This window comes from Hyla sarda, chromosome 2, assembly GCF_029499605.1.
Source record: "Hyla sarda isolate aHylSar1 chromosome 2, aHylSar1.hap1, whole genome shotgun sequence".
NCBI classification, from domain to species: domain Eukaryota; kingdom Metazoa; phylum Chordata; class Amphibia; order Anura; family Hylidae; genus Hyla; species Hyla sarda.
In genome coordinates, this window is record NC_079190.1 from 288,927,184 (window position 1) to 288,952,363 (window position 25,180).

General features: G+C 44.1%; 1 protein-coding gene across 2 annotated transcripts in view; it reads left to right on the forward strand.

Moving 5' to 3' along the window:
- Positions 1-680: 680 nt before the first annotated feature.
- Positions 681-25,180, forward strand: part of KDF1 (keratinocyte differentiation factor 1) — an 86,120-nt gene continuing 61,620 nt past the window's right edge. Inside the window, exons 1-5 of one of the 2 annotated variants that reach the window (XM_056557400.1) lie at positions 14,700-14,734; positions 14,820-15,006; positions 15,665-15,725; positions 19,228-19,284; positions 19,765-19,845. In XM_056557400.1, the coding sequence (XP_056413375.1) occupies positions 14,924-15,006; positions 15,665-15,725; positions 19,228-19,284; positions 19,765-19,845 (282 nt within the window). In that variant the 5' untranslated portion in view covers positions 14,700-14,734; positions 14,820-14,923. Of the gene's footprint in view, positions 724-14,699; positions 14,735-14,819; positions 15,007-15,664; positions 15,726-19,227; positions 19,285-19,764; positions 19,846-25,180 lie in introns of those variants that run through there. The other variant, XM_056557401.1, reaches the window with a different exon arrangement.

Here is a 25,180-nt window from a genome sequence, read left to right on the forward strand (position 1 = left end):
ATTGGCATGACACTGCATGCTATAGAAGTGAATTGAAAAAATAGACTGTGGCTGCAGTCCACAGTCTATAGTGTGAGACAATTAAAAATCTAACACATTGCCCGCCCGCCCGACGTTTCGCCACAGGCTGTGGCTTTATCAAGGGCTAAGAGGCAAATGGCCATTTGCCTCTTAGCCCTTGATAAAGCCACAGCCTGTGGCGAAACGTCGGGCGGGCGGGCAATGTGTTAGATTTTTAATTGTCTCACACTATAGACTGTGGACTGCAGCCACAGTCTATTTTTTCAATTCACTTCTATAGCATGCAGTGTCATGCCAATCAATGCACCATGGATCAATATGTGTGAGGTTATTTTAATCTCGGCTCATTAAACGTTAAGTTTTATATTGGGTGGGAAATTTAGGGTCTTAGTGACCGCTTAGCGGTCAAATGTTAATAATATTGGATTTACCCTCCACTCATAGGTCCCTCCTATTGCATTATTTATCAAAACCGGTCCCGAGGAAAAGTTGCTGAGTTGCCCATAGCAACCAATCAGATTGCTTCTTTCATTTCTAACAAGGCCTCTGCAAAATGAAAGAAGCGATCTGATTGGTTGCTATGAGCAACTTTTCCTCTGGACAGGTTTTGATAAATCTCCCCCAATCTTTTTTTACTGGGCATTTTTCTCTCATACACAATGATACACAATGTCAGACTGGAATTATTTGACCCTATCATAGGTAAGCATTCTAAAGCCTCTCCCATTTATACAGGACATGTAACATCCACTTTTAACTGCATATAATCTTTTGTTGTTTTAATTGTGCACAGGGGTCATATGATCAATAAAACACAGACCCTAGTGCCCCTAGCGACAAATGGTTAAAGCTCATTACTTTTAAGAACCAGGGTCTACTGGGGAATCACGTGGTACCAGGCCCGGACTGGCCTACCGGGATACCGGGAATTATCCCGGTGGGCCGCTTTGGGGCCGGATTAAGCAGACCTGGGCATTGTACGGCCCGCGGGCCACATACGACCCTTTCATTGGCTCTGACCGGCCTGTGCACTGATGCGTGCGATGACAGGAAGTGCTGACAGGAAGAGGGAGGGGGCGTGCACTCTCTCCCCTCCCCGCCTTCTCTCTGCCGTGCAGTCTTAGAACCTCTGAAGGCAGAGGAGAGGCCGTGTATCCTGTCTCCCTCCGCCCCCTCCCCTCAGCTCTAAACTCCGGCCGGGTGAGTGTTTCTGTATTGCCTGTGTATATATGTGTCTGTGTGTTGTCTGTGTATATATGTGTCTGTGTGTTGTCTGTGTATATATGTGTCTGTGTGTTGTCTGTGTGTATATGTGTCTGTGTGTATATATGTGTTTGTGTATATATGTGTCTGTGTGTTGTCTGTGTATATATGTGTCTGTGTGTTGTCTTTGTATATACGTGTCTGTGTGTTGTCTGTGTGTATATGTGTCTGTGTGTATATATGTGTCTGTGTATATATGTGTCTGTGTGTTGTCTGTGTATATATGTGTCTGTGTGTTGTCTGTGTATATATGTGTCTGTGTGTTGTCTGTGTGTGTTTATATGTGTATTTATAAGTGCCTGTCTCTGTATGTGTTGTCTGTGTCAGTGTGTGTGTGGGGGGGGGGGGGGCTATGGGGGCGGTTGAGCTGCCTAATCTGGGGGACAACTATGCTGCCTAATCTGGGGGACAACTATGCTGCCTAATCTGGGGGAAAACTACCTGGCCCTTCACAATTTTTTAGTTTCTAATGTGGCCCCATGGAAAAAATAATTTCCCACCCCTGACATAGGGGCTCCAGGCCCCTACATGAAAATAGGTCCAGCGGGCTGTACAGGTCGCCTGGCACCGACGATAAATATCTTAACAGAAAAAGAGGGCTGGCCCTGCACTGTCCCAGGCTGGCCCTGCTTCTTACTTACGGCCCTGGGTGGTCGGCTGCCTGGGAGAGGCGTTTTGAACTCCGGCGTGGCGCGTTGCTGAGCTTAGACATGAGGTCACGTCACAGTGGGGGTGACGTGACCTCACGTCTAAGCGCAGCAGCCCAACGTCGGAGTTCACTGTGCCACCAATCAGTGCGCCCGCCACCCTGGCTGCTCTCTCTCTGGTACAGAGCCCTGCTTGTCCTCAGGTACAGAGCCCCGCTTGTCCTCAGTGTACAGAGCCCTGCTTGTCTTCAGTGTACGGAGCCCCGTTTGTCCTCAGTGTACGGAGCCCCGATTGTCCCCAGTGTACATAGCCCTGCTTGCCCTCAGTGTACAGAGCCCTGCTTGTCCTCAGTGTACAGAGCCCTGCTTGTCCTCAGTGTACAGAGCCCCGCTTGTCCTCAGTGTACAGAGCCCCGCTTGTCCTCAGTATACAGAGCCCCGCTTGTCCTCAGTATACAGAGCCCCGCTTGTCCTCAGGTACTGAGCCCTGCTTGTCCTCAGGTACAGGGCTCTGCTTGTCCTCAGGTACAGGGCCCTGCTTGTCCTCAGGTACAGAGCCCTGCTTGTCCTCAGGTACAGAGCCCTGCTTGTCCTCAGGTACAGAGCCCTGCTTGTCCTCAGGTACAGAGCCCTGCTTGTCCTCAGGTACAGAGCCCTGCTTGTCCTCAGGTACAGAGCCCTGCTTGTCCTCAGGTACAGAGCCCTGCTTGTCCTCGGTGTACAGAGCCCCGCTTGTCCTCGGTGTACAGAGCCCCGCTTGTCCTCGGTGTACAGAGCCCCGCTTGTCCTCGGTGTACAGAGCCCCGCTTGTCCTCCGAATACAGAGCCCCGCTTGTCCTCAGTATACAGAGCCCCGCTTGTCCTCAGGTACTGAGCCCTGCTTGTCCTCAGGTACAGGGCTCTGCTTGTCCTCAGGTACAGGGCCCTGCTTGTCCTCAGGTACAGAGCCCTGCTTGTCCTCAGGTACAGAGCCCTGCTTGTCCTCAGGTACAGAGCCCTGCTTGTCCTCAGGTACAGAGCCCTGCTTGTCCTCAGGTACAGAGCCCTGCTTGTCCTCAGTGTACAGAGCCCCGTTTGTCCTCGGTGTACAGAGCCCCGCTTGTCCTCGGTGTACAGAGCCCTGCTTGTCCTCGGTGTACAGAGCCCCGCTTGTCCTCGGTGTACAGAGTCCCGCTTGTCCACTGTGTACAGAGCCCTGCTTGTCCTCAGTGTACGGAGCCCCGCTTGTCCTCGGTGTACAGAGCCCCGCTTGTCCTCGGTGTACAGAGTCTCGCTTGTCCACAGTGTACAGACCCCTGCTTGTACTCGTTGTACTAATGTGGGGGAACTATACTGCACCTAATGTGGGGGAACTATACTGCACCTAATGTGGGGGAACTGTACTACACCTAATGTAAGGGGAACTGTACTGCAACTAATGTGGGGGGAACTGTACTGCACCTAATGTGGGGGGAACGGTACTGCACGTAATGTGGGGGGAACTGTACTGCACGTAATGTGGGGGGAACTGTACTGCACGTAATGTGGGGGAACTATACTGCACCAAACGTGGGGGAACGGTACTGCACCTAATGTGGGTGAACTATACTGCACCTAATGTGGGGGAACTGTACTGCACCTAATGTGGGGGGAACTATATTGCACCTAATGTGGGGGAACTATATTGCACCTAATGTGGGGGGAACTATACTGCACCTAATGTGGGGGAACTATACTGCACCTAATGTGGGGGAACTATATTGCACCTAATGTGGGGAAACTCATATGCTTTAAAATGCATGATTTTACCTTTTATGAACAAGAAAATAACGACGTGCTGGTAAAATGACGCAACACTATGGGGCTGGTATGTAATTTTTTTCCAGGGCTGGTTTTCACACCCAGTCCGGCCCTGCGTGGTACTCTGGTTGGGCAGTCCAACCCTTCTGACAAATGTTATTTTCTGTGTTACACTGTTTTATTTATATGTATGTATGATAGGTTTGTTTTTATGCAAGGGAACAATTCTTTAAAGGGGTACACCAGACAGGGAATAAGTGTCCGATCTCCTGCCCGGCGCCCCATCTCTCCCTGTGAAAGAAGCTGTTTCAACCACAGCAAAAAGGGATGGCTGACACGCCCATCCGTGCATCTGTATGGGAGAGCTGGAGATGTAACGCTGTATCATTGTATAACTATATAGGCTTGTAGTGCGGGTGATACTGAAGAAAATTATACTTACCGATCCTTGATGCGTGCTTTTGTTCTGTAGATATTCTTCTTTTTCTTCGAATGCTAATGAGTAAACTACCATAAAGGCTGTATGCACATTTTGGAGGCTAGGGAAAACATGCCTTCTACTCTAATATGGTATTCTGAAATTATCCAAACTCTTAGGAATCCTCAATTATCATGGTACCCTGAATTGCTTTTAGAAGATATTTTAGATTTGTGCTTGGGTGAGAAAGACAAGACCAAATCAGAATCTGACTGTCTACTATCATAACTTTCTTCAGTATCAGATAACAACAAATCAGACCCCCAGGGAAAATGTGCTGTTTGAACATGGGCTTAAAAGGTTAGGCTGGGTTCACACAACGTTTTTGCAATACAGTTCCTGTATACTTTTTCAATGTGAAAACCATATGGAACCGTATCGAAAACCATATGACTGACTCTCCATTGAAAACCATATGCCAAACGATACATCCAGTTGCATCCCTTTCGGTCCAGGTAAAAAAAAAGTATGGAAACTATATATATATTTTTTTAACATGGGAGTCAATGGGAACCGTACAGAACCGTATGTGTGTACGGTTCCATCAAATTTGCACCATGCGGTTTTTGATACCGAAAGTTAAAAAAGTATTCTTTTTTTTCCTTAAAAGCGGATGCAACCGGACAACATTTTTTAAAACCGTATACGGTTTTTAACTGTATACGGGTAAAAATTTGTGCACATTTTTTGATACAGTTTAGTCTGGTTTTGAGGAATCCGTCTTTCATCAAAAACCTGATATGGGAACTGTATTAAAAAAACGTGGTGTGGACCCAACCTTTCTGTCATTATAAAAACCATGTTGCCCACACAGTTTTAATCGCACTGGGACTTACTCCTACTCCTGCTTTCCTGTATTATAACTTGCAGTCACAGTGGGTCTCAGGAGTGAGACTCAGTTCGATCAAAAATTTTGACATGCGTGGGCAACATGTCATAAGTTTTTCTAATACCAGTAACCCTTAAGTACTATGAACCTTGGAATAATTCAAAGTTTCTTAAATAACACAAAAATTGGCCAACATTTTGCCTAAAATTATCCATAATACAAAAAAATGTTTATTAATCAAATAAAATATACTGATGCAAAACTTAAATTAAAAAAGTAAATTAATGGGGGTAAGTGTCTGATCATGGAACCTGACCTCTGGGCCCCCCCCCCCCCTTGAGATTTGCTGAATGGGGCCCTGACTTTGCCAGCTGAATGCTCCAGCCCCCACCTTCCGAGGCACACTTGTCTCGACAGTGATGGCCCGCTTGGCCAATCACCTGCATCCAATGATTTGCTGAGCGGGCAGTCAATGCCAAAACAAGACCGCTTTGAAAGGTGGGGGCTGGAGTGCACAGCGGGATTAGCCAAAGCAACATTTGGGAAAAATGCAGCAAGCATTACCACATCTGCTTCAGATGTGGTAATCCTGGGGGAGATGTGGTGTTCCTGCTGGTACTTGGCGTCAACTGTGCTTCTTCTGCCGGATTTGCCCAAGTAAGTTCCAAGCCAGGCCCCTACTTTAACCCCTTCATGACCTAGCAATTTTTTTTTGGCGAGGGCTTATGTTTTATTTTCCTTCTCACATTCCAAGACCAATAACTTTTTTTTTCAATGAGTTGTACTTTTTATTGGCTCACTTTATTTTATTATATAATGTATTACAGAGCCAGGAAAAAATATATGTAAGGCAAAATTGAAAAAAATAATGGAATTGCACAATTGTATGGGTCAATAATTTTTTCAGTTCACAATAGTGTATATCTGACATGCTAACTTCCTTCTATGGGTCAGTAAGATTCCAATGTTACTAAACTTGGATATTTTTTTGTTTTATAGTAAAAAAAAGAAAAGATAAAAAAAACTAACAAAAACTTGAATAAGAAAAAAAAAGTTTGTTCAATGTTCTGACCTCTATAACTTTTTATTTCTCAACCTACGGAGCTGGTTTCTTTTTTGCGCCATCAGCTCTAGTTTTTAATGGTAGTTATGTGTATATGTGACTTTTTGATCACATGTAACCAAAAATCAGCAATTTTGGCGTTCGGTTCATGCTGTTCACCGTGCAGAATCAATAATCATAATTTAATAGTACGGACAATTATGCATGCAATGATACTAAATATGTTTAATTTATGTTTTTTTGTTTTTGTTTTTTTTTACAGTGTTTAATTTGAAAAATGGGGAAAGGGGAGTGATTTCAACTTTTATTGAGGGGGTAGATTTAGAAAAACTTTTTTTTTTCCTTTTTTTTTTTTTTATTTATTTATTTTTTATGCATGGATATTATATATATTCTGTCATGGATATTATACTCCCCAGACTAACAACATGATAGTATAGATGATATCACTTGTAATGCAGCTGTACTTTTGGCTGCTCTTTATCAGCAGGAAAATAGTTTTATCATGCGGTCAGCAACAGTCGGATAGGCGTGGCTGGGGATCGTAATGCCCCACCTCCGCCACGCCTATCCCCTGTAAGTGAGCGCTGGGATCACTGTGTGATTGATACACAGGTCCCCACCCCAGATGTCCATGATGTGCGGTCCGGCGTGACTCCACTGAGCCTTTACATATTATGTGCACCTTTATGTTATACAGTGCCCGTACTCCTCTTCTGGTGTCGGAGACGTGCTGCTTCTGCTTTCACTACAGACAGAGAGAAAGCGCTCACTCCCGTTGTCTGCCACCAGCTCAGAGCCAGTGGCGGATCCAGGGGGGGCAACGGGGCAATTGCCCACCCGAGATTGCTGCCCCCCGCCCCCTAGAATGGTGGAGCCGAAGCTGTAAGCTCCCGCTCCACCATTCACCAACCTTGGCTGTCACACGCTGTGAGTACACAGCGTGTGAGCTGCGGGGACGCGATCCACTGCAGGCCGGCGCGGTGACGTCACATCATCGCGCCGGCGCCCGGAAATCCAGTCCCCGCGGCCAGCATACTGTAAGTACTAAGAGTATGCTCAGGGGATTTTGGGGACAGAATATGTGCCACTGTTAAGGGCACTATATCGTACAGGAGGAGGAAGAGGGGGATTTAAAAACTTAGGGGGGGGAGAGAAAGGGGAATTTTTAATGTTACGGGCTGCAGGGCGAAGCACTGGGGGCACTATATATGTGGGGGGCACAGCACAGGGGGTATTATATGTGTGGGGCACAGCACAGGGGGTATTATATGTGTGGGGCACAGCACAGGGGGCATTATATGTGAGGGGCACAGCACAGGGGGCATTATATGTATGGGGCACAGCACAGGGGGCATTATATGATATAATGCCCCCTGTGCTGTGCCCCACACATATAATTCCCCCTGTGCTGTGCCCCACACATATAATCCCCCCTGTGCTGTGCCCCACACATATAATGCCCGTGCTGTGCCCCACACATATAATGCCCCTTGTTCTGTGCCCATCACATATAATGCCCCCTGTGCTGTGCCCCACACATATAATGTCCCCTATGCTGTGCCCCTCACATATAATGCCCCCATCATGCGCCCCTCATTTATAATGCGCCATCATGCGCCCCTCACATATAATGCTCCTGTCATGTGCCCCAAACATATAATGCCCCCTGTGCTGTGCCCCTCACATATAATGCCCCCTGAGGGGACAGGACAGGGGGCATTATATGTGAGGGGCGCATGATGGAGGCATTATATGTGAGGGGCAAAGAACGGGGGAATTATATGTGAAGGGCACAGCACGGGGCATGATATGTGAGGAGCGCATGATGGGGGCATTATATATGAGGGGCGCATGATGGGGGCATTATATGTGAGGGGCAAAGAACGGGGGCATTATATGTGAAGGGCACAGCACAGGGGGCATTATATGTGTGGGGCATATGACAGGACCATTATATGTGAGGGGAACAGCACGGGGGGCATTATATGTGAGGGGCACAGCACAGGGGGCATTATATGTGAGGGGAACAGCACGGGGGACATTATATGTGAGGGTCACAGCACGGGGGGCATTATATGTGAGGGGCACAGCACAGGGGGCATTATATGTGAGGGGAACAGCACGGGGGACATTATATGTGAGGGTCACAGCACGGGGGGCATTATATGTGAGGGGCACAGCACGGGGGGCATTATATGTGAGGGGCACAGCACAGGGGGCATTATATGTGAGGGACGCATGATGGGGGCATTATATGTGAGGGGCAAAGAACGGGGGAATTATATGTGAAGGGCACAGCACAGGGGGCAATATATGTTAGGGGCACAGGGCATTATTATGTGGGGGGGAACAGGACGGGTCATAATTATTATATGTAGGGGCACAAGATGGGGCATTATTACTATATGTGAAGGCACAGAGTGTTCTTCATTTCAGAAGTATATTGTAGATTATGAGGAATTTCTGGGGTGGTACGTTTATTTATGGGCCACAATACATTTGGGTATTTTATTCAGAGGGTGCACTGCACAGCAAGTTATATTCAGAGAGTGCAGTGTGTGGTAGTATTAAATTTAGAGGGCACAGTGTGTGATAGTACTATATTCAGAGAGTGCAGTGTGTGGCAGTATTATATTCAGAGAGTGTAGTGTTTGGTAGTATTAAATTCAGAGGGCACAGTGTGGTAGTATTATATTCAGAGGGCACAGTGTGTGGTAGTATTATATTCAGAGAGTGCAGTGTGTGGTAGTATTATATTCAGAGAGTGCAGTGTTTGCTAGTATTAAATTTAGAGGGCACAGTGTGTGGTAGTGTTATATTCAGAGGGCACAGTGTGTGGTAGTATTATATTTAGAGGGCGCAGTGTGTGGTAGTATTATATTCAGAGGGTACGGTGTGTGGCGGTATTATATTCAGAGGGTACAGTGTGTTGTTTATTCAGGGGGTACAGTGTGTCAGAATTATATTCAGAAGGTATGTGCCAGTATTATATTCGAAGAATATAGTGTCTGGCAGGTTTATAATAATTATTGTTTTTATATAGAGGATTAGAATCCGCAGACATAGTGAGGAGCCATCTGGGCGTCAAGTTCTGCAGAGAGAAGATTTAGCTGGAACAAGTCCCAGTGGTATGTACATCTGAATTAGATAAGGAAAAACTATAGAGAAGACGTCACCTGTAGTCACTGATATCATTCTGTATCCTCCTGTGTGTGTCCCATCAGAGCTGGAGTCACTGAAGAAGTTCTGTAGTAATGATGGGTGAAACAACAACTCCCAGCATCCCCTCACCACTGCTTAGGTCATACTGGGAGCTGTCGTTTTAAATGGTAAAAACTTCTTTAGCACTTTCCCATTCTGTGGCAATTGGTATATTTGATTATTATTCTGACATGTGAGCATGGCCTAAGAGTCTTAAACAAGGTTAGGACTGTATGATACATTTAATAATATTGTAAGTTCTGTAAGCAACATCTTATTTTCTGTCCGCCAACACAAAATACTCTAATAGTGCCCCTCCCGAGACTCGACTCTGGATCCACCCCTGCTAGGAGCGCCTGTGCAGTGCTAGAGGAAGGGTGTGAGCATCTCCGGCACCAGGAAAAGAAAGAAGAGGAGTACGGCCGATATCATAAAGGTGCATATAATATGTAAAGGCCCAATGGAGTTACGCCGGACCGCACATCATGGACATTGGGGGTGGGGACCTGTGTGTAAATCACACAGTGGCCCCAGCGCTCATTTATAGGGGATAGGCGTGGCAGAGGCAGGGCATTACCATCCAGTTGCTGACCGCACAATTGCTGACCGCACAATAAAACTATTTTCCTGCTGATAAAGTGTGATAAAGAGCAGCCAAAAGTATAGTGTCATCATCTATACTATAATGTTATTAGTCTGGGGGTACAATATCCATGACAGATGTGCTTCAACACATTTTTTGGCCCCCCCTAGGCAGGGCCAGCTCTGTGGCTAAGCAAACTAGGTGGCCACCTGGGGCATACTGCCACCCAGGGCACAACCAGCCAGATTCCCCTAACTCCACCATGCCAGGGGAGCCAAGAAAGAAGGGGGTGCTGAGCGGGTGTTTTTAAACTGCAAACGAGCTATGTTTGCAGTACATAAGCGCCCCTACGTGGCATCGGGTGTACGGTGTGTCAGATGCTATGAAAGAGGTCCCTGCAGGGGGACGGCTCACTGAGAGGAACATGAAGTCCGGGACTTCATGTGTCTCCCAGTGTGCTGTCCCCCCTGCATAGTCTCTACTCACCAGCGCAGGCAGCTTTAGTATATGTTTTTTTCTTTTCATGAGGGGCACATTGGGGGCATAATAGGCCTTAAATGTGGGCATAATGAGCCTTATGTGGGGGCATAATGGGTTTTATGTAGGGGAAATAATGGGCCTGATATGGGGCATAATAGGCCTTAAATGTGGGCATAATGGGCCTTATGTGGGGGCATAATGGGTTTTATGTAGGGGAAATAATGGGCCTTATATGGGGGCATAACAGTCCTTATATGGGGGCATAATTGGCCTTATATGAGAGTATAATGGGCCTTATAACATGTGGGGGTATAATGGGTGAGGGCTATGTGAGGGCATTATAGGCCTTATACTACGTGGTGGTACAGTGTGTGGGGCTTAGTTATTATATATAGGGGGACAGTGGGGGGGGGGGCAAGTTGCTATTTGGAAGCTCAGAGGGGCCTAATACTACATGAAGACACAAAGTGGGCACTATTACTGTGTGGGACAATACTCATGGGAATTTTGTATAGAGGTGGTGTTGTACAGAAGTGAGTAGCCTAACATGTTGCCACATACGAAGAAATATAGACTGCACTCACCAGGGTAACGCTTCAACTTCTTTATTAAACTTCCACCATCGTATCAAATCGTGGGAACGGTGTCAGACAGGTAACATGGCCCACGCTGGGTCCCCGGCATCTCCGCCATGTTACCTGTCTGACACCATTCCCACGATTTGATACGATGGTGGAAATTTAACAAAGAAATTGAAGAGTTACCCTGGTGAGTGCAGTCTATATTTCTTCGTATGTGGATTCTGAATTTGTTTTGTTCCGGACGCAGCACCCCGGGAGGATTTCTGCTTCATTCTCCTCACCTGTTGCATGTCTATCACCGTTACACAGCAGTGCCTGGAGCTTTGCCTTTTCTTTGATAGCCTAACATGTTTGTTTGACAGATTTGGCAGGGAGAAGTCATGACTGGATGAATTCTTCAAGATGCCCAAGGCCAGATGGAGAAGAAAGGAAAAAGTTAAGAACAAAGATAACCTTGTTAGGGTCCCATCCTATATGAGTCCACCTCCGCGTGGTGGATGGGGGGGACACGTTTTGATCAAAAAGTGCGCTAAGAGCCTCCATTTTGTTGACCAAGTGTGCTGCTGCCATTTTCTTTTTTTACATGTTTTGTACTTGCCACAGCAGCGTGTACCCGTGTATTGGGTATAGGTGCTGGCTACATCTTTGTTTTTGCAGTAGAATGATGTGCTTTACCAAAAAGCTCTATCTTGGTCTCATCTGTCCACAATACGTTTTCTCAGAAGGATTTTGTCTTACTCAAGTTTATTTTGGCAAAATGTAGTCTTGCTTTTTTATATCTCTGTATCCACAGTGGGGTCCTCCTGGGTCTCCTGCCATAGTGTTTCATTTCATTTAAATGTCAACAGATATTTTGCGCTGGCACTGATGCTCCCTGAGCCTGCAGGACACCTTAAATATCTTTGGAACTTGTTTGGGGCTGCTTATCTATCATCCGTACTATCCTGCATTGACACCTTTCATCAATTTGTCTCTTCTGTCCACGCCCAGGGAGATTAGCTACAGTGCCATGGGTTGCAAACTTCTTGACAATGTTGCGCACTCTGGACAAAAGCAAATCTAGATGGAGATGGACTTTAACCTTGAGATTGTTGATATTTTTACACAATTTTGGTTCTCAAGTCCTCAGACAGTTCACTTCTCCTCTTTCTGTTGTCCATGCTTAGTTTGGCAAACACACAATGCAAAGACTAAGAGAACTTCTCTCCTTTTTATCTGCTTTCAGGTGTGATGTTTATATTGCCCACACCTGTTACTTGCCCCAGGTGAGTTTAAAGGAGCATCACATGCTTGAAACAATCTTATTTTTCCACAATTTTAAAAGGGTGACAATAATTTTGTCCAGCCCATTTTTGGAGTTTGGTGTGACATTATGTCCAGTTTGCTTTTTTTCCTCTCTTTTTTGGTTTAGTTCCAATACACACAAAGGGAATAAACATGTGTATAGCAAAACATGTGTTACTTCAATCCTTTTCTGTGAGAAATACTTTATTTTCATGAAAAATTTCAGGGGCACCAGCATTTACGGCCATGACTGTATATTTACGTCCTGCGCTGGCTTCTACGATATAACACGGGGTCACGTGGTAACCCCACGTCATATTGGGTCAGTCCCGGTGGCTGACAGTAGCCAGGACCCGTGGCTAATACCGGAAATCACAGATCGCGGTAATGTCCGGTATTAACCCTTTAGATGCAGCGATCAAAGTTGATTGTCGCGTCTAAAGTTAAAATGTAAAAGCGTTCCCGGCAGCTCAGTCGGGCTGATAATAAAGATGATTTAACTCCTTCCCTAATAAAAGTTTGAATAAACCCCTTTTCCCATTTAAAAAAAACAACTGTGTAAATAAAAATAAATATAAACATATGTGGTATCGCCACATTCATAAATGTCCGAACTATAAAAATATATTGTTAATTAAACTGCATGTTCAATGCCGTACACGTAAAAAAAAATTTTTAAATCAAAAATAGCTTTTTTTTTAATCACTTTTTATACCATAAAGAAATCAATAAAAAGCGATCAAAACAAAAATGGTACTGATAAAAACTTCAGATCACGACGCAAAAGATTAGCCCTCATACCGCCCAGTATGTGGAAAAATAAAAAAGTTATAGGGGGTCAGAAAAGCCCATTTTTAAACGTATAAATTAAATCAAACCTATATAAGTCACGAAAAATGTACTGCGTAGAAACGGAAGCCCTCCAAAAGTTACAAAATGTCTTCTTTTTTTTTTTCAATTTTTTTGCACAATAATTCGTTTTTTTGGTTTTGCTGTAGATTTTGGGGTAAAATGACTAATGTCATTACAAAGTAGAATTGGTGGTGCAAAAAACAAAAAGCCATCATATGAGTCTGTAGATGAAAATTGAAAGGGTTATGATTTTTAAAAGGTGAGGAGGAAAAAACGAAAGTGCGAAAACGGAAAAACCCTGAGTTAGTAAGGGGTTACGAGGCACCGAGCAGAAGTAAGTCTTTGGGCTTTCCTAGCAACACATCATCTCCCTGCGATGACATCACGGGAGGTGATGTGACCACAAGACACCAGTGAATAGCGGTATTTAATATTTAAATGCCGTGATCTGTCATTAACGGCAGAAGCCTGCTGCTCGTAGCAGTGGGCATCTCCCAGCTATGACGCAGACCTGACCCTGGCAGAACGTCATTAAGTTAGTATGCTTATGCACTTTATGGCTGTATAGTTAGTTGTTTGCACTTGCACTTTTTAGTATGTGAGTTTGTTCTCTGCACTTTTTGTGCAATTCCATCTTCCATATAACCATCACTAGTATGGTTTCTATTTACTGCATCCTATGTACAAAATTGCTATTTAGGTCTTATTGTATTGTTATACTGCCTAGTACAACCACAAGAGAGTCCTTCACTGGCTGCTGCTTTCTTACTATTTTATGTACTGTAATGTTTATTTGTGGTCCCTTGTAACAATTTCTGTGGGTTAGTGTGTTTGCTTTAGTTACAATGGCCAGTATGTTACCTTTTCACCTATGTTAAAACAGTATCATAGGGATACATGGTGTGTTGTGTACATACACCCCTATACATTTTAGGCTCTTGTGCTATTGTGCAATAGGTGGTGCATATTGTCGGGACTGTGTAAGCAAGTGTCCATTCAGTCATATTACATATGGATTGATATTCAGCCTTCAGGTCATGGCAACTATTATGGCATATTTAGCAACATTTGAAAAACAATTTTTTTAGGGAATGTTGGATTTTGACAGTACAGGGTATATGACTTGTTGTGGTTTACAGTGGGTAGGGTTTGTAGGAGCACGATTGGGCATGGTGGCAAGTTTGCCAGATATAAAAAAAAATCTAAAAATATTCCCTGTGTCTATTCTTTGCATTTAGGACAATACAGATGGAAAGGATTATCCACAACATCCATTAAAGTTAGTTTTTTGTTTTTTTCTGAAGCATGGATCATTTTAATCAAAACAAGACCTCAAATTATTCCAGACACTTCAATATAACACCATAGACTATGCACTTGGTACCCTAGATCTGACATGTGAGAGTACCAAAGAAAACTATTTATCTAGTGATAAGCAATCTCTTATAATGATGATGATAATAATAATAATAGCTACCAACTGCCAAGTAAGGATAATGCACTTTAGAAGTTTTTACCATGTGAAACTACAGCTTCCACTATGACATAAGCAATGGTAGGGGTATGCAGGTAGTTGTTGTTTGACCCATCATCACTACAGACCTTACAAGTGAACGAAGCACCTATGGACACAGTCAGCCATAATACACAATGATATCAGTGACTCACAGGTGACGTCTTCTCTAAAGTTGTTCATTTTCTTCGCTATCTGGTCCATACCATAATCATTCTTCCAGCTACATTTCGTTTCTGCAGATTTTGCTGCCCAGGCATCTTTGACATCAGGGGCATAACTAATCGAAGTGGGGCCCGATAGCAAATCTTTGCATTAATACTACAAAGACAAGTTCTCCAGGGACATGATTTGTACAACGTCCTGCACGTGTATGCTAGGAATTCTAGTTTTGCAACTGGAGTGCCATAGGCTGAAGACCATTGAAGGGTGAGTGTATCCAGGCAGATTGTGTGATGATGGAGATGGGAGACGAGTACTTGCAAGATTATATATCCCCAGCTTCAGTAATATATTTGCAAGAATATCTCAGTAGTAGAATTAAACCAGGATTTATTATGGACACACTCCATTATAACATTTATTCTTTTATCCATGTTCATGTAAATGTATTGGTTGATAAGATAAACGTGACTTTCAGTGTTAGGGTGCATGCACACAACGTTCCCGTATTCGATTGTCCTTCAAAAACCGTACTAAAACGTATTGAAAACCGGATGTATTGACTTAACATTGCAAACCGTATTGCAAACGCATCATACGGTTATGTCCATTTGGCGACTTTCACGGTTTGGCCCAGTTTTTCAGCCGTGTTCGCAACCGGAGTATACAGCATTTTTAGGTCTGGTTGACCAACCGTATCCTAACCGTATTCGTTTTTATTAACATGGAAGTCAATGAGAACCGGACACACCGTATGAGTGTACGGTTGCATCCGTTTTAATCCCTCCGTTTTTATTATTGCACATGCGCAATGCAAGCCGAAAACACCACCCACCTTCTAGAATGTTCTTTCTGGGCTGGCCCAGAAGTTCACACCCACCATCTTCTTGAAAAATCTCATCATTCTCCACATGACCTTCAACAGGAGACATCTTGCTCTGCCAGAAGACATATTGGATCACCCTGGAGGCCATTTTGTGTGTACAGTAAGTACTTTTTCAGCCATATTGTGTATGTATGTTGGAGTATACTTCATCCTACTATGTATTTGTTTGGTTTTAGCAAAATTTATATTGAAAATGACTTGAAAAAGTAGATAAAAAGCATATTTTAAGCATGCATGGACCTGGAGTTCGCCCTGTAAATGCAATTTAATAGTATATATTGTTTTTTCTCCTTCGTACACAAGATAAGGAAGTTATTTGCTTAATGTTTTTGTAAAGTGAATTTTTAGTTTTTTAACCCCTTAAGGACGCAGGACGTAAATGTACGTCCTGGTGAGGTGGTACTTAACGCACCAGGACGTACATTTACGTCCTAAGCATAACCGCGGGCATCGGAGCGATGCCCGTGTCATGCGCGGCTGATCCCGGCTGCTGCTCAATACAGATCCCGGCATCTGCGGGAGTTCGCGATTTAAATGAACGATCGGATCGCCCGCAGCGCTGCTGCGGGGATCCGATCATTCATAACGCCGCACGGAGGTCCCCTCTCCTTCCTCCGTGCGGCTCCCGGCGTCTCCTGCTCTGGTCTGTGATCGAGCAGACCAGAGCAGGAGATGACCGATAATACTGATCTGTTCTATGTCCTATACATAGAACAGATCAGTATTAGCAATCATGGTATTGCTATGGGGACTATTCAAGTGTAAAAAAAAAATTTAAAAAAATGTAAAAGTAAAAGTAAAAAAAAAGTGAAAAATCCCCTCCCCCAATAAAAAAGTAAAACGTCCGTTTTTTCCTATTTTACCCCCAAAAAGCGTAAAAAACATTTTTTATAGACATATTTGGTATCGCCGCGTGCATAAATGTCCGAACTATTAAAATAAAATGTTAATGATCCCGTACGGTGAACGGCGTGAACGAAAAAAAATAAAAAAAGTCCAAAATTCCTACTTTTTTAATACATTTTATTTAAAAAAAAATTATAAAAAGTGTATGAAAAGTTTTTTATATGCAAATGTGGTATCAAAAAAAAGTACAGATCATGGCGCAAAAAATGAGCCCCCATACCGCCACTTATACGGAAAAATAAAAAAGTTAGAGGTCATCAAAATAAAGGGATTATAAACGTACTAATTTGGTTAAAAAGTTTGTGATTTTTTTTTAAGCGCAACAATAATATAAAAGTATATAAAAATGGGTATCATTTTAATCGTATTGACCCTAAGAATAAAGAACACACGTCATTTTTACCATAAATTGTACGGCGTGAAAACAAAACCTTCCAAAATTAGCAAAATTGCGTTTTTCATTTTAATTTCCCCACAAAAATAGTGTTTTTTTGTTGCGCCATACATTTTATGATATAATGAGTGATGTCATTACAAAGGACAACTGGTCACGCAAAAAATAAGCCCTCATACTAGTCTGTGGATGAAAATATAAAAGAGTTATGATTTTTAGAAGGCGAGGAGGAAAAAATGAAAACGTAAAAATTAAATTGTCTGAGTCCTTAAGGCCAAAATGGGCTGAGTCCTTAAGGGGTTAAAGAATGCGAGCAGATTGTTATGTTTTTATGATCCCTAATCCTTTTTTGTGTGGAAAAACCTATTTAACCCCTTAAGGACAATGGACGTACTCCTACGCCCCCGTTTCCGAGTCCTTAAGGACCGAGGACGTAGGAGTACGTCCTGTCCATTCCCGGCCCCCCGCCGCTAGCCGGAGGGGAGCCGGTGCCCGATGCCTGCTGAAATCGTTCAGCAGGCATCGCGGCATATCGCCCAGGGGGGTCATTATGCCCCCCCATGTCGGCGATGGCCGCAGATCGCTGGACAATTCAGTCCAGCGATCTGCGGCGATTCTGGGTCAATCGGGTCTCCAGTGACCCGGTGACCCGGAATTACTGGCTAATCGGGGCCATCAGAGACGGCCCCGAACAGCCATAGCCAGCAGGGGTGAGGTGGCACCGGTTTACCGGCCGACCAATCAGGGCGCCTGCTGCGGGTGTCACTCCTGCAACCCGCTCTGCCCCTCTTTCGGAGGACGTGAGCGGGTGCGGGAAGAAGACCTCGGGAGCTGGGGACCCCAATCCCCGGCGTCAATGTTGGGATCGGGGCCCCAGGAGCAACGGCGGCGGCGAGGGACTGACCTGTGTCCCGAAGCAGCAGCGGCAGGTGAGTGACAGCCTCCTCCTGTTGCTTAGCAACAGCTCCCAGCATGCAAAAAGGGCATGCTGGGAGCTGTAGTTATGCAACAGCAGGAGGCAGACCACCACAACTACCAGCATTCCCTTATGGGCATGCTGGGACTTATGGTTTTGCAACAGCTGGAGGCACATTTTTTCTATGGAAAAGTGTACCTTCAGCTGTTGTATAACTACAACTCCCAGCTTGCACAATCAGCTAAAGTGCATGCTGGGAGTCGTAGTGGTGCATCTGCTGGTTGCATAACTACAACTCCCAGCATGCCCTTTGGCTGTCGGTGACTGCTGAGAGTTGTAGTTTTTCAACAGCTGAAGGCACACTGAGTTAAGTAGCAAACCAGTGTGTCTCCAGCTGTTGCATAACTACAATCCCCAGCATCCCCAGCCAAAGTAGTATGCCTCCAGCTGTTGCATAACTACAAGACCCAGCATGCCCTTCCGCTGTCCATACATGCTGGGGGTTGTAGCTTTTGCAACAGCTGAAGGCACACTGGTTGCAAAACACTGAGTTTGTTACCAAACTCGGTGTTTCACAACCAGTGTGCCTTCAGCTGTTGCAAAACTACAACTCCCAGCATGCACTGATAGACCGTACATGCTGGGAGTTGTAGTTTTGCAACAGCTGGATGTTTCTCCCCCCCAATGTGAATGTACAGGGTACACTCACATGGGCGGAGGTTTACAGTAAGTATCCAGCTGCAAGTTTGAGCTGCGGCAAATTTTCTGCCACAGCTCAAACTGCCAGCGAGAAACTACTGTGAACCCCCGCCCGTGTGACTGTACCCTAAAAACACTACACTACACTAACACACAATAAAATTAAAAGTAAAAAACACTACATATATACATACCCCTACACAGCCCCCCTCCCCAATAAAAATGAAAAACGTCTGGTACGCCACTGTTTCCCAAACGGAGCCTCCAGCTGTTGCAAAACTACAACTCCCAGCATGCACTGATAGACCGTGCATGCTGGGAGTTGTAATTTTGCAACAGCTGGATGTTACCCCCCCCCCCCAATGTGAACGTACAGGGTACACTCACATAGGCGGAGGTTTACAGTAAGTATCCGGCTGCAAGTTTGAGCTGCGGCAAATTTTCTGCTGCAGCTCAAACTGCCAGCGAGAAACTACTGTGACGTCTCACCCGCCCCCTCAACGAAAGTCTATTGGAAGGGGGCGCGACCGCTGTCCGCTTATTTATTTATTTTTTTGTAGACTCCAGGCCCAGATTACGTACCCTCCAGTGTGCCTGCATCTGTAAGTTTCAAGGGTGTAGTCTATGCAATCTTTTTAATGTGATTTTTTACCTTTAGGTTTCAACATTTTGTTTTTACTTCAACAGCCTATTGTGCAAGAAAGTGCTACTGAGGATATGACTGTTGTGGCTAAAAGCACTCAGGTAATGTGAAAGATAATCCATATTCCTATCTATCCCATACCCTCCTTTTTTTTTCATAGGTAAAGCAGATATAGCTAAATCCATAAACAATTACCATCCGTGAAGAGTGTAAAATTGAGACAAGATTTTAAAATTAATTTCCCAGCAAAAAAAAAAATCCATGCTTGTCATTGTCTCAAAAACTATCCTAAACATTGACTTACAGCCAAAGCTCCCAAAGCATAAAGGTTCACATGTCAAGGTCAGCTACATCCTGCGAGTAATTCAATGGAACTATGCTCATGCCTGCAGCGGATGCAAAGGGTCCTAGCTGACAATGCAGATATGCTGAGCACAGTTCCAGTCACTGAGCCACTTGAAAGGGCAGCTGACAGCGACCAGAGAACAAGCATGGGCACAGGGGAGGATGCAACTTTAAACTTTTGAGATCAGTTGTCAATACTCATTTTGTAAGCATGGAAAATAATTTTATCTTAATAGGCATCGGCAACAAGTGTTGATCAAACTCCTTCTTCTAAAAGTGCCAAAAAAAGAGGAGCCACATCATCTAAATCTGGGAAAGTAAGTCAATGTGAACCATGAAAAGAAATTAAAATGCCCCTTTGTGTTTTTGGTTAACAAAATTGCTTTTTTTTCCAGTTATTTAATCCTATGATAAATGTTTAGGAATTGACTATTGAACTGTGGATTTTCTTTTTGACAGGCACAAAAGAAAACAAAACATATTCACATAATTGACCCTACGGAGTTTACTAGTGAAGATGTCATGCTTCTGGTCCATGAGAGGCCTTCCCTATGGAGTAAAGAGCATGAATTCCACCTAACGAGGGGGTAATATATGTACCCTCGTATATAAATAATGATAAATGCCCTTAAATGATAATTAATAATCTACTTACACTATCAGAATCATTAATTAGGCCTAAATGTATAAAACTAGACTTTATTAAATCACAAATAAATTTAGACATATAGACATATAAATATTTTCCAAAAACAGTACAGCATTGTGTCTTTCGACCAGATAGAGGACACAAATCACAGATATGGTAGGGGAGGGGTAAAGGGTACAGGTGAACCCCTACTCAATAAAGAGCCCTACCTAGTCTATACCCTTGCCCTCACTAGTCAATAAGTGTGGACAGGGACTGGGTGGTATAAATAAACGCGTTTCTCCCTTAGCTAATGACTAGGGTTCATCAGGGATGGAGGAGAAAAAATTAGATCATATAAATATCAAGAATTGCAGATGATGTACTGTAGTAGAGTAAAATCATATGATGCTAAGGCACAGTTGAGTGAGTCACGACTGTCAAAAGATAATAACAGTCAAACATACGAGCTGAGTTCATTCAACAAATGTATATAGGTCAGTCCGTTATTTTATTTTATAAGAGCGGCCCCTTCCAGGACGGTACCAACTTATGACCAGAGAGAACTCTGTGTCAAGCTCACAATGAAACAGCAAAATAGCGAGATGATCCCAGTATAGTTCAAACAGGGCTATATTGATAGGGTATAGGTGACCCCAAAGGCAGGTTCAATTCAGGACCTAGACACACAAGTGGAAGATGATACAATCCTATAGATTAGGCAATGTTGGCCCATCCTGGTGAAAGCAGAGGCACGTCCCTTCTCATACAATAGTTACCTGATGATAAAGTCCCATAGATGAAGCCATTGCCAGAAAGTGAGACTATGCGTCCCTGTTTTTCGACCCAATGGTCTTCCCCGCCCAGATAGCTCAAACGCATGGACCCACAAGATGTGCCTGTCCACACTTATTGACTAGTGAGGGCAAGGGTATAGACTAGGTAGAGCTCTTTATTGAGTAGGGGTTCACCTGTACCCTTTACCCCTCCCCTACCATATCTGTGATTTGTGTCCTCTATCTGGTCGAAAGACACAATGCTGTACTGTTTTTGGAAAATATTTATATGTCTTTATGTCTAAATTTATTTGTGATTTAATAAAGTCTAGTTTTATACATTTAGGCCTAATTAATGATTCTGATAGTGTAAGTAAAGAGCATGAGAAGCATTCTGATGCGGTTTACAATCGCAAGAAATGGAAGGAGGTTTATGTTAATTTATTCAAAGATTACAAGAGCTATGATATGAAACTTCAAGAAGATATAAGTAACTACCGTATTTATCGGGGTATACCACGCACCGGCCTATAACACGCACCCTCATTTTACCAAGGATATTTGGGTAAAAAAAGTTTTTTACCCAAATATCCATGGTAAAATGAGGGTGCGTGTGTGCGCGTGTATACCCCGATATACCCCCAGGAAAGGCAGGGGAGAGAGGCCGTCGCTGCCCGCTTCTCTCCCCCTGCCTTTCCTGGGGTCTAGAGCGCTGCTGTCGGCCCTTCTCACCCCCTGGTTATCGGCGCCGCTGCCCGTTCTGTCCCCCTATCGGTGCTGGCGCCAATAGCCAGGGGGAGAGAAGCAGCGCCGACAGCCAGGGGGAGAGAAGGGGCAGCGGCACCATTGCCGGCGCCGCTGCCCCGTTGCCTCCCCCCATCCCCGGTGGCATAATTACCTGAGTCGGGTCCGCGCTGCTGCAGGCCTCCGTCGTGCGTCCCCAGCGTCGTTGCTATGCACAGCGCGGCGCACTGACGTCATGCGCCGCGCCGTTCAGCGCATAGCAACGACGCCGGGGACGCATGCCGGAGGCCTGGAGCAGCGCGGACCCGACTCAGGTAATTATGCCACCGGGGATGGGGGGAGGCAACGGGGCAGCGGCGCCGGCAATGGGTGCCGCTGCTCCTTCTCTCCCCCTGGCTGTCGGCGCCGCTTCTCTCCCCCTGGCTATCGGCGCCGGCACCGATAGTCAAGGGGGACAGAACGGGCAGCGGCGCCGATAACCAGGGGGTGAGAAGGGCCGACAGCAGCGCTCTAGACCCCAGGAAAGGCAGGGGGAGAGAAGAGGGCAGTGACGGCCTCTCTCCCCCTACCTTTCCTGGGGGTGTATCGGCGTATAACACGCACACAGACTTTAGGCTCTGGTTCATCAGTCAAGCTTCTCCGCGAAAAGGGCTTCAGCAAATTCACATGCATCTGGAATGCCTCATCACCTACAAAGACATGAGGCAGTGGTGGCCCATTTGATCCGGGGAGTGCTTGTGGCCCAGGTAGGTGCAGTGTCTGACTATATAAAGATTTACCAATGTTGAATTCCTTAAAAACCCGAGAGTCATTATTCTGCCCATAAGCCCCAATATCGACAACCAGGAATTTATTTTCGGAATCACTAAAAAATTGCTTGGAATTATAGTATAGGGAGCCACTCTGTGCCGGCTTGTAGATCCGGATGTGTTTCCCATCCAGTGCTCCAACACAATTTGGGAAACTGGCATTCCTCATAAAACCTAGGACGGATTGGCGCCAGATTTCCTCCGTTGGCTGGGGAAGAAAAATAGGATGCAACTCCTGCCACAGGACCTCACAGGTTTCACGGACTATTTTGGCAATTGTCGAGATCCCCATGCAGAATTGGAAGTGCAGGGATGCATAGGTCTCTCCACTTGCCAGGAATCTAGGGATTTAAAAGAAAAAATGAAAAGTAAATAACTTAGCATCCAAAGAAAATAAAACAACAGAATAATCACTGATGCATGTCATCCTCTGAGATGCTTCTACAAATTTAAACACCAAACATAAATTCTGATCAACAATATATCAATTTAGGAAGATAGTACTGTCTCTGGGTGTATTTGAACCACCAACCTTTCAGTTTTTTACACTGAATGTGCTAACCAATTGCACCACAGAAAACTAAACTATCAGACATAAATTGATAAATTGAATGATACAGTCTTCAAAGATGAGGAGGACTATAAGTTTACATTCAAATAGGTTACACATTGCATGCTGGTATAACATGTGCACCAGACACATAAAAGGAGAGTACTCCTTCGATTAAATTTAACCCCTTAATGACCAAGCCCATTTTCACCTTAAGGACCAGGCCAATTTTATTTTTGCGTTTTCGTTTTTTCCTCCTCGCCTTCTAAAATCCATAACTCTTTTATATTTCCATCTAAAGACCCATATAAGGGCTTGTTTTTTGCGTGACCAATTGTTCTTTGTAATGAAACCTCTCATTTTACCATAAAATGTACGGCGAACCCAAAAAAAACTAATTTTAGGGAGGAAATTTAAATGAAAACCAAAATTTTGCACATTTTGGAGGGTTTTGTTTCCACACTGTACACTTTACAGTAAAAATGACATGTGTTCTTTATTCTGTGGGTCAATACGATTAAAATGATACCCATGGCTAGATACTTAAAAAAAAACTAAAACCTTTTGTACAAAATCAGTAATCTAAAATCGCCCTATTTTGACCACCTATAACTTTTTCATTTCTCTGTATATAGGGCGATATGAGGACTAATTTTTTGCGCCATCATCTGAACTTTTTTTTAGATACCACATTTGCATATATAAAACTTTTAGATCATTTTTTATTAAAAATTTTTTATAAAATGTGACAAAAAAGCAGCATTTATGGACTTTTTAAATTCTTTACGTTTACGCCATTCACCGTACGGGATCATTAACATTATATTTTGATAGTTCGGACATTTACGCACGCGGTGATACCAAATATGTTTATTTTAAAAAAAATGTTTTACGCTTTTTGGGGGTAAAATGGGAAAAACTGACAATTTTCATTTTTATTGGGGGAGAGGATTTTTCACTTTTTTTTACTTTTTATTTTTACATTTTTCTACTTTTTTACAATTATTATGTCCCCCATAGGAGACTATCTATAGCAATCCTTTGATTGCTAATACTGTGCAGTGCTATGCATAGGACACAGCACTGCTCAGTATTATCGATGATCTTCTGCTCAGGTCTGCTCGATCGCAGACCAGAGCAGAAGACCCCGGGAGACGGCCGGAGCTAGGTAAGAGGACCTCCGGCTGTCGTGCTGGATGATCGGATCCCCGCGGCAGCGCTGCGGGCGATCCGATCATCCAATCAAAGTGCCGCAATGCCGCAGATGCCGTGATCTGTATTGATCACGGCATCGGAGGGGTTAATGGCGGACATCCGCGCGATTGCGGATGTCGGCCATTACGGGCGGGTCCCCGGCTGTTGCTAGCAGCCAGAACCTGCCGTGTATGACACAGTCATACACAGGATGTAAATGTACGTCCTGGTGCAGGAAGTCCCGCCAAACCAGGACGTACATTTACGTCCGTGGTCGTTAAGGGGTTAAAGATAGATGTATGTGAAAGTTATGGTAAAAATCCAACAGATGAAAACCAAACATTAAAAGATTAACATTGCCCAGCATGCACTTCCAGCCAAACATTAACTGCAAAACTTTGCATAGAATATAGGTAATTTAAAACTACAAAGAGTACAATTTAAATAATTTACTTTAACCCCTTAAGGACTCAGGGTTTTTCCATTTTTGCAGTTTCGTTTTTTCCTCCTTACCTTTTAAAAATCGTAACTCTTTCAATTTTGCACCTAAAAATCCATATTATGGCTTATTTTTTGCGTCACCAATTCTACTTTGCAGTGACAGTCATTTTACCCAAAAATTCACGGCGAAACGGAAAAAAAAATCATTGTGCGACAAAATCATTATTCTGTAGGTCCATACGGTTAAAATGATACCCTACTTATATAGGTTTGATTTTGTCGTACTTCTGGAAAAAATCATAACTACATGCAGGAAAATTAATACGTTTAAAAATGTCATCTTCTGACCCCTATAACTTTTTTATTTTTCCATGTACTGGTATAAAATGGTATAAAAAGTGACCAAAATACAATTTTGGGGATTTTGGAATTTTTTTACGTGTACGCCATTGACCGTGCAGTTTAATTAATTATATATTTTTATAGTTTGGACATTTACGCACGCGGCGA